The 16,404-nt window shown below is 37.5% G+C and overlaps 1 protein-coding gene across 2 annotated transcripts in view; it reads left to right on the top strand.

The window, feature by feature from the left end:
* Window positions 1-600: 600 nt before the first annotated feature.
* Window positions 601-16,404, top strand: part of LOC5569005 (protein ROP) — a 38,852-nt gene continuing 23,048 nt past the window's right edge. For both annotated transcript variants that reach the window (XM_021854571.1, XM_001652608.2), the window contains exons 1-5: window positions 601-759; window positions 3,733-3,894; window positions 3,962-4,117; window positions 4,181-4,284; window positions 4,342-4,490. In XM_021854571.1, coding sequence (XP_021710263.1) covers window positions 732-759; window positions 3,733-3,894; window positions 3,962-4,117; window positions 4,181-4,284; window positions 4,342-4,490 — 599 coding nt within the window. In that variant the 5' untranslated portion in view covers window positions 601-731. The remainder of the gene's footprint in view (window positions 760-3,732; window positions 3,895-3,961; window positions 4,118-4,180; window positions 4,285-4,341; window positions 4,491-16,404) is intronic.

Below are 16,404 nucleotides of genomic sequence, written 5' to 3'. Positions count from 1 at the left end.
TTGTTGTTTACAAATTTAATGAATGAGTGAGAGAGAAAGATATTTTTCTCTTTTTCTCCTTCATGAAATTAGTAAACAACTAGGCCAGTAAACGTCAAAATCTCATGCAAAATCAAAAGGGCCCATTCACAAATGTCATAACACCAATGGGGGTGGGTGGGTGTTCTTATGTTGTTACAGCTTATACAAGATTTGAAAAATATTCATACAAAAAGCGTTACGATGGGGGTGGGTGGGTGTCAAAAATGGCCATTTTCAGCGTTATGAAATTTGTGAATAAACCCAAACAGTGCAGCCCCATATCAAGGACACCCACCCACTCCCTTCAGCGTTATGACATTTGTGAATGAGCCCTAAGTGTATATCACAATCTGTTTACGCTCTTATTGTAGATGATGCTTGTTCTCATCACAAAAGGCTATTTTTTCGCCCTTTTAGAAAATAGCAAGAATTGACACCTTATGGTGTCACAGATAAAGGTGTAGAATTCGTATCCCTTTTTGTGGTTGTCAAAATCTCACCATAAAATTTGCCATAAAACATATTGTGTCTAAGCTTCGTGTTGAGCCAACACAAAGCTGCTTTCAGGTTATGTAGGGCCGATGTTGAGTTAGTAGATAGAATCGGAATTAAAGCCTCTCCCACAGTCGCTGCAGATTTTTCATCATCAAACAAAAAACAATCAGTCTTCGGCCTCTGTTCAGGAAAATCGGTGTTATTGAATCGTCGTCATGGCATTAAAATTACTCGTTGGTCAAAGTAAGTATTATTAACTTTAGTGTCTACTTTTAAGGTTTGTTAGCTATAGTTTTAAAATGTAAGTGCAAATTGAATGATGAATTAACTCGCAAGCATAAATTTTCATGGCAAAGGTACCACCCCTTGAAAAGCCGTCACTTTGTCATTTTTGCATGTTATTAGTCATAAGAGGTCTGAGTTTGTTTTGATTTCACATTTCAATGCATCTCGCAGTGAATCCCTAATTAAATTACAAGCCTCAGCAAAGTGTTCTAAATTCTAGCATTTCATATAATTGCAAAACTCATGGAATAGGAAGATTTTTGCACCGCAGAAGAAATTATCGATTTTTCAGATTGTGTACTTGCGCAGAACGCAATCGGTGACGTCATGGACATTGAATGACAGCAAACACTGCATATTAGACCGGTTCAGATAAGATAAGCTCGCACAAAACACAGGGCAATAGGAAGGAGACAATTTTAATACCGGGTACCCCGTTGGTTTGACCTCATTTAATCTGAACACTTTTTAATTTTATACCCCGATAATTTCAGGGTGTCTATTCATCCGGGAAAAACCCGGGAATTACAAATGACCGGGAAATTGAAAAACACCGGGAAAAGCACTCTGGGCGAAACTAGATAATTGTATAAATAAAGCACGACTTTGTATCAGGTATTTTTTTAGCAAAATCCGGTAAAAAATCATTAGTTTCTAAGAGATATCTGGCGCAAATTTTTCTCGCAATTTTAATCGATTCCTTGTTAGATCTTTTTTGAATTTCTGGCTGAAAACATTAAACAGATTCATACGAAATCTTGTGGAATATGATCGGATCCTTGGAAAATTTCTAGAAGCGTATTTCTAGATTTCTGACAAGGTTTTTGGTAGGATGCTTGATAAATATCCATTAAGGTTCATATCAAATTCATGATAATATCTTCTAAAAATCCTAACGGAAATCGAGGCGATAATTGACCAGATACTTGATAGTTCTCTGAAAAATGACCGAACACATAATTAGCGGATTCCATAAGAAATTTTTAGTGAATTCTCTAAACGATTTTGTTTGTTATTAAATTCTCAAAAGATTTTTCGCAGTTGGTAAAAAACTGATTTAAATGTTTTCTCGTGAAGGAAGGTCTGAGTGGTTGCATACTGAAATCCTGGACAGTTTCATCAAGGATTCCCGATTCGTGACTACGAAGCTGCTGATGTTTTCTTCGGTTTTCTGTAAGGAAAACAAGGGAGATATATATTTTGCTTTTTTTCACGCACACGATGACAGTTTCTTACGAGGTTTTCCGTTGGTGCGAGTGCTTTGTGGAATCTCTTTTTGCTTCGTAGTCGCGAATTGGTGATTCTTGAAGCCTTGTGTTTATATTACTAGCTTAATTAGTCCACAGTCCTTATGAGGTCCCTAAAGAGATTTCATGTTTTTTTTTCTGTAGATTTTTCGAATTCCTATTGTTTTTCATAACGAATTGCTTATGAGATCCATTATGAATTCATGACGTGGTCCCTTAGGTATTATTAGGCAGATTTTTGTTCAGTTCTTGACGAAATTCTTCGTGTGAAATATAAATATTTTGGAGGTTTTTTTATCACGACATTGTACAATATAAGTCGAACGATGTACAGAAAACCGATTAAAATTTCATTAATAAATTTAAAAGATACAGCATGCACAAAGTGTCCACTTTATAAAATGAACCGTCCTTATTTTTAAAATTCGACAAAAGTAGGCATTGACGAGATGAAGTACCAAGTGTGTATTTCTTGTTAGTATGGGATGAAACAAGAATTTCTATAAATTACCCTCAACTCAACAATACTTATTCGAAGCTGAAATTTTGAAAAGCTCATATCACATATTAGGTGAACAGTCAGAAAATAAATCTGATAGAAATATCATTGCTTCTGCATTATAAGGTCCATGTACAATCTCAATGTGACTGTTATGCGGTTTACAATTAGCAATGTGACAAAATAACTTGGTATTTTTTTCGAATTTTCTAGAACAATTCACAGATTTGAGTAACTTGCTCGAAAGTGTTTATGGTTTGATGACGTTTCGTGGTATTAACTCGAAATTATTAAAAATGTCGAATGTGACAAATATGCAGTTATGGGCACGACTTAAGGTGTCAAATTCAATGCTTCAAATTGCAGAAATCTACTTTCTTTGGAAGTGATCCATAATTGTGGCTAACAATCAATTCCTTGACCATATTATAGATATATATCACTGGTTGGATCTGCTAATATTTAGTAATTAGAATCGGCAATCAAGAATTATTTTTCTGAAGATGAATTTGTACAAAAACACCATAATTTTGCGGTTGAATGTTATGCTCAACATTACAAATAGTATGACTTGGCAAAAATATGTTTTAAGCAAGTTATTCGATGTAGAACGCCAAAGTGGTCCATATCTATGGGTGATCCGCAACTGTGTGGGCATTGCACATTCTAATGAACTTTTAATACAATAGAAAAATAAAAGCGAAATAAAAATCTTGCTTCGATTTTATGGACTATTTTGAAGTCAAAATGTTCACTAAATTGAGGTATACCTGCATTGTTGTTTGGTACTGTTAAACAAATGTTATAGTTAATAGAAATCGTAAATCTATGAGAACAACTACCGGTAGTTGTTCAAACATCCACTCGGCTGGTTAGCCGTAAAACCAATAAATGGGGAGAACTGAAATTTTCATTTTTTACAAATTTTAGCGTTATGTAATATACAGATGCTGCCAAAGGTTCCAGAAAGAAAAAAAGGTCAAATCGATTTGAATATTTATTCAGTGCCCTGAGCATTGTATCAACTCAACATCAGATTGCTTGTTAATAATATGTAGTTTTCAAAAAATTGAATAATTTCAAATAATTAATTGTTGTTTTAAGTTGCTTCTTAGCATCGGTTGGGAAACCCCACGCTACCGAATAATAACTACATGATTCTAACTTCCCTTCTATTTTTCGCAGAGATTATGAACGAGGTGGTCCGTTACAATGGAACACCGAGTAAAGCCAACCCCACCGGAAAACCCGGTATTGAATGGAGGATTCTGATTGTCGACAAGCTTGCCATGCGAATGGTTTCTGCGTGCACCAAAATGCACGAAATAAGTGCTGAAGGCATTACTCGTGAGTGTAGTTTATTAACACTTGCGTATCGAAAATTAAAGGATGTTTTCCATTTTCTTTCTTCTAGTGGTTGAAGATATCAATAAGAAGCGAGAACCATTACCGGCCATTGAGGCTGTGTATTTGATCACTCCGTCAGAAGATTCCATTAGATTGCTGATGAGAGATTTTGAGAATCCAGCTAAACCAACGTATAAGGCCGCTCACGTGTTCTTCACGGAAGGTAAGAAATCAACCCGATTATTGTTTCGAATGCCGTTTACTTACCATTCATTTGCCTCAACAGTGTGCCCAGAAGAACTATTCAACGATATTTGCAAATCTGTTGTGTCCAGAAAAATCAAAACGCTGAAGGAAATCAATATCGCGTTTCTTCCCTACGAATCCCAGGTATAACGATCGTAATTACTCTCTTTTTGGAAACCTTAACACATTTTTTTCTTGCAGGTTTATTCGCTGGACTCTCCGGTTACATTTCAATGTGCTTACTCGCCGGCCTTAGCCTCGGCAAGGTACGGCAATATGGAACGTATTGCAGAGCAAATCGCAACTCTCTGTGCCACCCTTGGCGAATACCCATCAGTGCGCTATAGAGCGTAAGTATCATATACGATTGGACCTGATAGATTTTTCTTTGCATGTGATGGACCGAACTTTGAATATTCAGGTTATATATTATTCTTTTTTTTTTTTTTTTAAGGCACTATGTGCTCTTGGCCACTGCTGTGCCGGAATCAGTTCATCTGTACCTTCCTTACCGATATAGATCTATTTTTAACATCTATATTTACATCTTGCTTCTCTTCTACTCCTTTGCTCTCACACCGAGCAGGTAGGAGAGTGCGCTGCTGTTAGTCCAATCGATTTCCATAAGCCATAGTCCATTGCTCTTGCGGTGATTCGTTTTGCCGTGTTCCTGAGTCGTTTGAGGCTAGCTGCCTGCGAAGTGGGTCAGTTTGTCTCAGTCACCATCTGATACTGACGGAGGATGGATGTGCTCCCCAAAACACGGTCCTCCGTGCGGCGTCTTTTGGTGGCTGAACGGGTTTTTTTTTTGGAGGGGCTGGGATTTGAACCCATGACCTTCCGCTTATGAAGCCGAAGCTGGTTATATATTATAACGGACAAATTATTAGGACCAACTCACTAAAAAATGTCGCTTAATTTCTGATTTTTTGGTACTACACCAAAACCTCAATTTACGAAGTCTTTTTTTACGTAAATTCAACTTGTTCACGAAGCACGTAAATTGTTTTGTGACGTTTTTAAAAAGACATTTTACAATTTACACCGTCTTCAGCACATAGACTGCACAGACTGAACGATCACTAACATTAGGCAACGGACAACCCGAAACACCCAGTAGCCCAACGACGAATTTTTCGTTTGACGAAAAGTTTCCACCGACTGGAGCGGGAATCGAACCCACACCCCGTGGCACAAACAATACGCCTAGACGACTGACGCCGCTAGCCTCAAGGCCACGAAGCCTACAATGGGAAATATGATGAATTGGAATTTGGGGACGGACCTTTTGTAGTGGTTAGAAGACACGTCCCTCACGCCGAGAACCTAAGATCGAATCCCATCCCCAAGATAGTCACTTATGACGTAAAAAGTTATAGTGACGACTTCCTTCGGAAGGGAACTGCAGCCGTTGGTCCCGAGATAAACTAGCCCAGGGTTAAAAATCTCGTTAATAAAGATAGAAACAAATGTATTGGAACGATGAGTGACGCAAAAATAATCCCAGATTTAAAAGTGTTTCAAATCTTTGAACATGCAAAGAGGTTCAGAGCAATATGTGGCTTTGATTATGTAGTTGTATTATTGTGTTGCATTTAGGAGATATTCTGAGTCGTCCAAGGACTTCTGAAAAAAAAGGTCTACATACGTAATAAGGTGCATAGTGGACGATTATTTAAGCCATACGCACTATTAGTAATTCGATGATGTATGTTTGTTCAATTAAATCTATATAGAATTCCTTTAAACAAAATGTTTTTGGAAATACATACATTGTGCTGTGCCTGCATCATTTCACATTATATTATTGCCTACGAAGAACCATTCGCGTTTCCCACACTCCACTCGATAACATTTCGAAACCCACTTGAGTTGACAAACCTTTCGAACCCAAATCATTCCACACCTCGCCAACATGTGGCGTGGGAAGTTAAAACCAAAACATAAAGTAACAAACTGTAATAGAACACCCGGCAATGCATCGCCACGCATTGCAAGGCATTGCACTTAACTGACCTACATCTGGTTCTCGCTAACGATCGTCACTCACCCGTAGCTCACTGGCACAGCGCAACTCTATCCATCTCTCTTTGATATATTCTGTCTCTATCGATATGCATAATCAATACATGTAACTTAGCTCGTAAGATTTGACAAAATAAAGAGACATTCAACAACGAACCTCCAACGTATTTACATGGCGACGCGTGCAGGTGCTAAGTCTTAAAAGACTTAGAACAGTTTACAAGTGCAAGTACAAGTGCGAACGTTCAAATACAGCAAATATTTTGAACAATCAAATAGTGAAATCAAGTGAAAATTAAAAGGACTATGGGCAAGCACCAGTCCAAAGAGAATAATGAAAACGGCGACATTCAATTAACGGTGATACAAGACCAGCAGCAACAACACAGCGCCGACCACGAGGAACAGACCCTGTTGCTGTGGCTAATCCTGGTCACAGTGCTTATCCATTTAGCAATAAAGCTGTATAAAATGTACAAAAAGCGTGAAAAAAGTATTGCAGTGAAAGCAGCCCGCTCGGTAGCAGCGATTGTTTAAAGCCTGGAGAAACCACTCGGCAAAGTCACCTTGAAGCCGCACATCATTATCATCTTTAAAACTAATCACAAATGCCCGGAGCGCACCAGCTCGGCGAGGCCAACCGGTAGCTGAAGGACAACAGCATCTACAAAAATACAAATCACAAATGCCCGGAGCGCACCAGCTCGGCGAGGCCAACCAGTAGCTGCAGGACAACAACATCTCCAAAAATACAAATCACAAATGCCCGGAGCACACCAGCTCGGCGAAGCCACCCTGTAGCCGAAATTCATCTGCATTTTTAAAAAAATCATATCACAAAAGCCCGGGGCAACAGCTCGGCGAGGCCACCCTGTAGCCGATATTCATCAGCATCTTTAAAAATCATATCACAAAAGCCCGGGGCAACAGCTCGGCGAGGCCACCCTGTAGCCGATATTCATCAGCATCTTTAAAATCATATCACAAAAACCCGGGGCAACAGCTCGGCGAGGCCAACCCAGCTGCGTATCAAACCGATGCAGGGCACGACGACGACGCAGCTGAGTAACGAGAACGACACCGGTAAAGAGTGAGTACTGCAAGTCAGAGCGAAATTAACCGATAATTGGGTCGATTTTTTTTTGTATCGTGTAGTGATCCGTGAAACTAGAATTAGAAAAACATTTGTAGCTCTCCGCAATAATGTGTTTGTATCATTCATAAAACACAATACAAGAAATGCATGAAAAATATGATAGACTAAAAACCATTTATAATGAATTGAAAGCCAAAGTAAGCGTCAGGTCTTCTAAAAGAATCCTTTTAAAACAGAAAAATCTCGCCGATTCCCTAATTAATAAATTAACGGGCGCTGCTCAAATTGAGAACTCAAAGGAAAATAGTATTTTGTTAGAAAAAGCGAAGAAAGTGCATTTGGCAATTCTTTCGCTAGTAGAGATAAAATCAAAATCACAAGTTACTTCATTCAAGGGTGCAGCAACAGCACTAATATTTGCAATAAAAGTAAAAAATAAAGCAAAGATGTCAGCGATAGAATTAATTAGGACGATCCCGTTGCTAATTCCAACATACCAAGGTGATGGTGAAAAGTTGACGAGCACAGTAGCCGCTCTGAAAGCGTGCAAGTCACTTATAGATAATACAAACCAAGCGATTGCCCTTCAGGTAATCCTTTCTCGCTTGGAAGGAAAGGCTAGGGCCGCAGTGGGAGATGCTCCCCAAAATATAGACGAAATTATAGCAAAACTTGAAGAGAAGTGCAAAATAAAAATAGCACCAGAAACAGTTGTTGCTAAATTGAACGCAACAAAACAGGTCGGAGAAATTGGCAAATTTACAGAAACAATAGAAAAATTGACTTTAGACCTGGAACGCGCTTACATAAGCGAAAACGTTCCAGTTGACACAGCTACAAGAATGTCTGTAAAAGCAGGCGTAAAAGCTCTTGCAGCTGGAGTTAAAAATTCAGAAACCAGACTTCTTCTAAAAGCTGGTCAATTCTCCACCCTTACTGCCGCGGTGGAAAAAGTAACCGAGAACGAAACAACGGAAAAACCTACAAATAGTGTCTTACATTTCCGACAGAATTCCCGGAATAACCCACATAACGATGGTCGCTCTACGAATAACTACCACAGAGGCCGTGGAAACGGAAACCGTCCCGCTAATTACGGACGAAATGGTAGATATCAATCGAACGACTCATCGAACTATCGACGAAATAATAATGGTAATGGTTACCATAGGCAAAACAACCAAAACTACGGCCGTAATCAACGTGGCAGATTCCATAATCAAGCTCCACGTGTTTTCTATGCCCAATCGGGAAACCAACCAGCTCCTCAACCGGGCCAAGTTGGGAGCCAAGGAGCATACCAAGGCCAACCCATTACCCAGCAACAGCAGACTCAACCACAGGGCCAGATTATACATCACATAACTCGTCAATGAAAAATGGAAAATGCTTGCAAATTAATACAACTTGCAGCAATTTTATTTATCTAAAGTTAAATTTTTCAGAAACAGAATCAACTCTGTTAGTAGATTCCGGTGCCGAAGTTTCTATTTTTAAAGTTAATTCGCTAAAACAATCCTGTTTGATAAATTCTTCAGAAAAATGTCAGATAACCGGCATAAATAACCTCTCTACAGAAACTATCGGAACCGCTTCAATAGATATTTCGTTTCCAAATGGTATATCACTACAACATAAATTTCAATTGGTCGATCAAAACTTTCCTATACCGACAGACGGAATTCTCGGCAGAGATTTCTTTACAAAATATCATTGTTCCATAAATTACGACACCTGGTTTTTAACAGTCATTACCAACGGAGAAACGCAAGAAATTCCAATTGAAGATAACTTGAACGGAGATTTTATCCTACCACCAAGATGCGAAATTTATAAACACGTTTACACTGAAGAAATCAATGACAACTATGTTCTACTATCGAAGGAACTCAAACCTGGAGTTTATTGTGCTAACGCAATAGTAAGCTCCCAAAGTCATGTTGTGAAATTAATCAACACGAATGATGAAACCATACGCATTGATAGAAATTTCGAAAGAACTTATATACCGCTTAAACATTACCACATTCTCAGTTATGACAAATCCCATGTTAAAGAACGAAACCAGAAACTTTTTGATGAGCTGAAACTAAAAAATACACCAGAAAATTTTAAACAAAAACTTCTAAATCTTTGCGGAAGATTTAATGACATATTTGCTCTTGAAGGAGATACACTGTCGAGTAATAATTTTTATAAACAAAACATAAATTTGTCTGATAACGTACCGGTATATATTAAAAATTATCGGTCACCAGAAATTCATCGACAAGAAATTGATACACAAGTCGATAAACTTTTAAATGATAATATAATACAAGCTTCAGTATCGCCATACAACTCCCCCATACTTCTTGTACCAAAAAAGTCCACAACAGACACCAAGAAATGGCGTTTGGTCGTAGATTTTCGGCAACTAAATAAAAAGATAGTAGCCGATAAATTCCCTTTACCTAGAATAGACGACATTCTCGATCAACTAGGTAGAGCCAAATACTTCAGCACTTTAGACTTGATGTCCGGTTTTCATCAAGTTGAACTCGATGATAATTCTAAACGGTATACAGCCTTCTCCACGACTTCTGGTCATTTTGAATTCAACCGTCTACCATTCGGTTTGAACATTTCACCAAATAGTTTTCAGAGAATGATGACCATTGCTCTGAGCGGATTGCCTCCTGAGAGTGCATTCCTTTACATAGACGACATCATAGTAGTCGGATGCTCAGTTGACCATCATTTAGCTAACCTTGAACAAGTTTTCGAAAAATTGCGGAAATTTAATCTGAAATTGAACCCTTCCAAATGTAATTTTTTCTGCGCTGATGTTACCTATTTAGGACATCACATTTCTGAACAAGGTATCCAACCCGATAAAAGTAAATACTCTTCTATTCTGAACTATCCCGAGCCAAAAACCGCAGACGAAGTAAAAAGATTTGTCGCGTTCTGTAATTACTACAGGCGTTTTATCCCTTACTTCGCGGATATAGCCGCTCCATTAAATGCTTTATCGCGTAAAAATGCAAAATTTGTCTGGGACGAACACTGTAAACAAGCTTTCATTTCACTCAAAAATAAACTTTTATCCCCTCAAATATTGAAGTTCCCCGATTTTAACAAAACATTTATTCTCAGCACAGACGCATCCAAACTAGCATGCGGTGCTGTATTGTCACAAAATCATGGTGATATTGACCTACCAGTGGCATACGCCAGCCGATCATTAACGAAAGGCGAGAGCAACAAGTCCACCATAGAACAAGAACTAACAGCAATCCACTGGGCTATTTTATATTTTAGACCATATCTTTATGGTAGAAAATTCGTGGTCAGAACTGACCACCGCCCGCTAGTATACTTGTTCTCCATGACAAATCCCTCATCGAAACTTACTCGAATGAGAGTAGATTTAGAGGAGTTCGTTTTCGACGTTGAATACGTGAAAGGAAAGGAAAACGTTGGGCCCGACGCACTATCTCGTATCAGCATAGATTCGGAACAACTCAAAAATCTTCAAATACTAAGAGTTCAAACAAGATCCATGACTCGAACACCTCAACAAAGTCCAAGAATTCAGACTGCTAATAAGACTGATCACCTTATGGCATATGATTCTATAAATAATATTGATGCATTTAATATGCTCAAACTGAAATTTTCAAGTGAAAATAACCACCTATATGCGACAATTTATTCAAAAAATGTGAAAGGGGTTATTGCGCAAGCTCAATTTCCCTATGCATTGAAAAAACTTAATCTAACAAGGTACCTTAAAACAATCAACGACATGGCCAAAGACGTTGAAATCGATAAGCTAGCAATTGCTCGAAATGACGAAATTTTCAAGATGTTGACACCTGAAAGTTTTAAAGTCATGTGTAACGAAACACTGACTAACGTTCAGTTAATTCTTTACACCCCAGCACAAATATTAAAAGAGGAGCATGAAATCATGAAAATCATCGAAGAAAACCACGTGACACCCTTAGGAGGACATGTAGGTATAAACAAACTTCTTCAAAAATTGAGACGTAGTTATTACTGGACTAATATGAAATCCGATATAACAAAATACGTTAAATCCTGTCTTTTCTGTAAGCAGAACAAGCACACGATTAAAACAAAAGAACACTTTACACATACATCGACACCAGAAAGAACATTCCAAACAATCTCAATGGACACAATAGGACCATTTACGAGATCCAACAAAGGTAATCGCTATGCATTGACTATCCAATGCGAATTATCTAAATATGTCATAGTTACCCCTTTAGTCGATAAGCAGGCGAACACGCTAGCTAAAGCGTTCGTCGAAAATTTAATTCTAAAATATGGATGCCCGTCTGTTATCAAAACAGACATGGGTACTGAATATAGGAATGAGTTATTTCATAATATCTGCAACTTGCTTCAAATTAAACAAAATTTCTCCACTGCATACCATCCAGAAACAATAGGAAGTTTAGAACGTAACCACCGATGTCTTAACGAATACTTGAGACAATTTATTAACGAGCAACATGATGATTGGGATTCATGGTTGCCCTATTATACATTTTACTACAATACTACACCACACACCGAACACAAATTTTCACCATTCGAATTAGTATATGGGAGACAGTTCCAGTTTGCAAGTAATTTAACCGAAAATATAGACCCAGTATATAACACAGATTCATATTTTACTGAGATGAAATACCGAATTCAAACAGCATGTACAAAAGCAAAAATCTTATTGGATAAATCTAAAACTTCAAGAAATGTAACCCAAGCACAAAAATCAAACCCATTAGAAACAAAAATTGGAGACACAGTTTGGTTGAAAATAGAAAATAGAAGGAAACTTGATCCCGTGTATTCAGGACCATTTAAAATAATAAACATAGATCACCCGAATGTAACAATCGAACATTTTATACCAAAAGAACAACAAGAAGTGCATAAAAATAGGATTATTAAGTAGAAGTAAAAGTGAAAAAAAAAATAAATAAATATATATATATATATCATCGAAATTGTATAATCTATTTCATTATTAACGAATAGTTAACTACATTAACCATTCTTTTCATAAGGGGGTAGGTGTGCTGTGCCTGCATCATTTCACATTATATTATTGCCTACGAAGAACCATTCGCGTTTCCCACACTCCACTCGATAACATTTCGAAACCCACTTGAGTTGACAAACCTTTCGAACCCAAATCATTCCACACCTCGCCAACATGTGGCGTGGGAAGTTAAAACCAAAACATAAAGTAACAAACTGTAATAGAACACCCGGCAATGCATCGCCACGCATTGCAAGGCATTGCACTTAACTGACCTACATCTGGTTCTCGCTAACGATCGTCACTCACCCGTAGCTCACTGGCACAGCGCAACTCTATCCATCTCTCTTTGATATATTCTGTCTCTATCGATATGCATAATCAATACATGTAACTTAGCTCGTAAGATTTGACAAAATAAAGAGACATTCAACAACGAACCTCCAACGTATTTACAACATACATCCAAGAACTTCCTGAAGTATAGTAAATACTTCAAATCAATATGTATAATTTACACAACTAGGGTTGTCATGTCTATTGCGGCTTAAACCAGCCGACGGTGTTTTGGAAAAACCTGAAGTTCGTAGACACAAAAGTCAATTTGGACAAATTGAGATGTAAAATTGTGAAAAATAAGAAAATCGTTCTGGTGGTGCCCAGATCCCACGACGCGAGACTGGGTGCGTTAACCAACTACGCCACAGAACGGGTAACGATTCTCCTGCGCAATCGGGCAACCTGAAACCAAAGTCCGCCACGACCCCACATTTTCCTTCACACCTTTAGGTACATCTTCTTCGGCTCTCTTAGATGCCCAATTCGACTCTGCTAAGCGTGGCTACGAACAACAGTGACGGACTTTGGTTTCAGGTTGGCCGTTACCCGTGGCGTATTTATCCAAATTGACTTTTGTGTCTACGAACTTCAGGGTTTTTTCAGGTATAATTTGTTACATATTGAAAAATTTTGAATTTGGTACATGCTCAGAAATGTTTGAAGAATTTAACTGCGAATCTTGATGAAAAGAAGGTTTCTTAGAGGTTCTTACTCATCCAAGAACTTGCGGAAAGGAAGTTCGTAAGATCTACCGGTGAGCAATTCTCGCTGAAACCAGGCCGCCATCGGCACCCATCGTTAGAATTCCAATTTTATGTCACTGATCGCTAGCTTTCGATAAAACTTAAGGGTGGTCCTTTTTGTTTTCTCAAATTGGTGGACCCCTCGTACGCCAGCTAGCTAAACAGTTTGCAAAAAAGCCCATTTTTTGATAAATCTTGGGTATTTCTTCACGTGATATGTCTCATATTTCCCTTGGAACACATACCAAACTTAATGGCATCGTATAGAGAAAGGATATAGCTTTCATTTGAAGTTAAAAAAAATCCGGCGGCCATTTTGAATTTGGCCGCCATCTTGAATTTTGTTAGAAAAATCGTTTTTTCACCATTAGCGCACCGCTCGTTTTGAATTCTGAGATCACCATCAGAAAGCTGAGGAAAAATTGCGTAAGATAGGCTACAGAAACTAGGTGTGCAATGGTATTTACCCTATGAAATGAACGATTTTCTAAAACATGTTCCACGATTTTGACGTATATGGCGAGTGCAATCAATGCAAACATCAGTTTTTGTACAACAAAGATACAAGTTTTCAATAGTTGGTGTATTTTTCGAGTCAGATGAAGAATAGGAGTATTATTTAGAGTGATAAAATCTGGCGGCCATCTTGGATTTTGACGCCATCTTGATTTTGACTAGTAGAATGAATTTTTCACCTTGATAGCACTCAGCATGTCGAATTTAGAGGTTACCAATAAAAACAAGGTTACGTATACTCTTCTTCTTATTATTCTTCATTTTCCTGACGTTACGTCCCTAGTGGAACCGAGCCTGATACTCAGCTTTATTAGTTATAAATACAGGTTATTAAATAGGAATTTTCTTTTAAAATACGATTTTTAATAACAGAATATTTCTTCGACATATCTTTGAATTCAATTATTATGAATAAATAAATTTAATGAATAAAAACCGTCCAAAAACATTGATTGAAATAAACAAATTTTTTTTTTACCATATGCTTTTTTTGTCATCGAATGAAGTTTATAAATTGTGCGTTGGGACATTAGTAAGTTTTGTGGTAATATCTGTAGTTTTAACGTAAAACATTTCCAAAAGTGCATTAATTTAGAATGGAAATCTTAAATTTTTAAGCAAAAAAAATCCTTGATTTTCTGAATCGTAAAGTATTGTTTTTACTAACACCCAACATGCATGTGAAAAATAGCGAAATTGAAAGGTGAGAAGCAGGCTTTGTTCTAATGTGGACGTAATGCCGAAACTCAGGTGAATCATTTTGAGTTTGGAAAATCTGGTGGCCATCTTGGATTTCGACGCCATCTTAGTTTTTAGCAGTAGAATGATTTTTTACCATCTCAGCGCTCTTCATGTTTAATTAATTAAAGATCTCCGTTAAAAAACAAACAGATTCTTTATTTCTTATCTTATTTTAGCTGTTCAACTGATTGTTCATTTCTATCAATGGTTTTAGACCAAATAAATGAAAGAATTAATGTTATTTTTCAACTCGCAGATATGCAGAACAATCATTCAGGTGGCAAATAAGCGTTAAAAAATTCTACTTGTTAATTTATTTTTGAAGCTTAGGGGCTGGCTCTATTCCAGTAGGGACGTAACGTCAGGAAGAAGAAGAACAAGAAGAATAGTAAGTGTTAGGGTGGCATTAAAATTCAACATGTTGAGTGTTATCAAGGTGAAAACTCATTCTACTACTTAAAACCAAGATGGCGTCAAAATCCAAGATGGCCGCCAGAATTTTTCACTCAAAATAATACTCCTATTCTTCATCTGACTCGAAAAATACACCAACTATTGAAAACTTGTATCTTTGTTGTACCAAAAATGATGTTTGCATTGATTGCACTCGCCATATACGTCAAAATCGTGGAACATGTTTTAGAAAATCGTTCATTTCATAGGGTAAATACCATTGCACACCTAGTTTCTGTAGCCTATCTTACGCAATTTTTCCTCAGCTTTCTGATGGTGATCTCAGAATTCAAAACGAGCGGTGCGCTAATGGTGAAAAAACGATTTTTCTAACAAAATTCAAGATGGCGGCCAAATTCAAAATGGCCGCCGGATTTTTTTTAACTTCAAATGAAAGCTATATCCTTTCTCTATACGATGCCATTAAGTTTGGTATGTGTTCCAAGGGAAATATGAGACATATCACGTGAAGAAATACCCAAGATTTATCAAAAAATGGGCTTTTTTGCAAACTGTTTAGCTAGCTGGCGTACGAGGGGTCCACCAATTTGAGAAAACAAAAAGGACCACCCTTAAGTTTTATTGAAAACTAGCGATCAGTGACATAAAATTGGAATTCTAACGATGGGTGCCGATGGCGGCCTGGTTTCAGCGAGAATTGCTCCGGTGTAATAACTGATTGTTTGCTGAGTAGTACATGGCCAGTAGACTAGTGCTATTAAGATCTATAAATTGTATCTAATAATTCAAAATTATCAAAAAACAATTTTCCATGGATTTCTCGTAGGATTAAAAATATCCATACGAATCAAAACGATACTCTCCGTTTACTCATGTAAATGGCTATCAAAACCTATCAATAGATTACTGGTTACGTTTATAGATCCTGAAGTCTATATTCGATGGAGTCATTGAAGGGCCAAGAACATCCGTACATGTCAATGCAATACTCCGTTTAGTTACATCAATGGTTAAGAGTCTATGCCTGTATTCCATTGAGTCCTTGGAGGACCAAGAACATCGGTACTTATCCATACAATATCATGTTTACTTATATGAATGTTTAGGGGTTTGTGCCATATTAAAACCATCGAAATATTGCTTATCACACCAGTAGATTGAAGGTTTTTATTTTATGAAGTTCTTGGATGAACTAGAACACCTGTTGTACTCACATACTTACAAAAACTGGGATCTTGACAACACAAACGATTCTTCAAAATATTACAATCTTCAAGGTCCAGTATTGTGAGATATTTTTCTACATAGGAATGATACATTATTCTCCATTA

This window comes from Aedes aegypti, chromosome 3 (genome assembly GCF_002204515.2).
Source record: "Aedes aegypti strain LVP_AGWG chromosome 3, AaegL5.0 Primary Assembly, whole genome shotgun sequence".
In the NCBI taxonomy this organism is placed as follows: domain Eukaryota; kingdom Metazoa; phylum Arthropoda; class Insecta; order Diptera; family Culicidae; genus Aedes; species Aedes aegypti.
The sequence above is the reverse complement of the archived record's forward strand: the minus strand, read 5'-3'. Positions and strand labels throughout refer to the sequence as shown.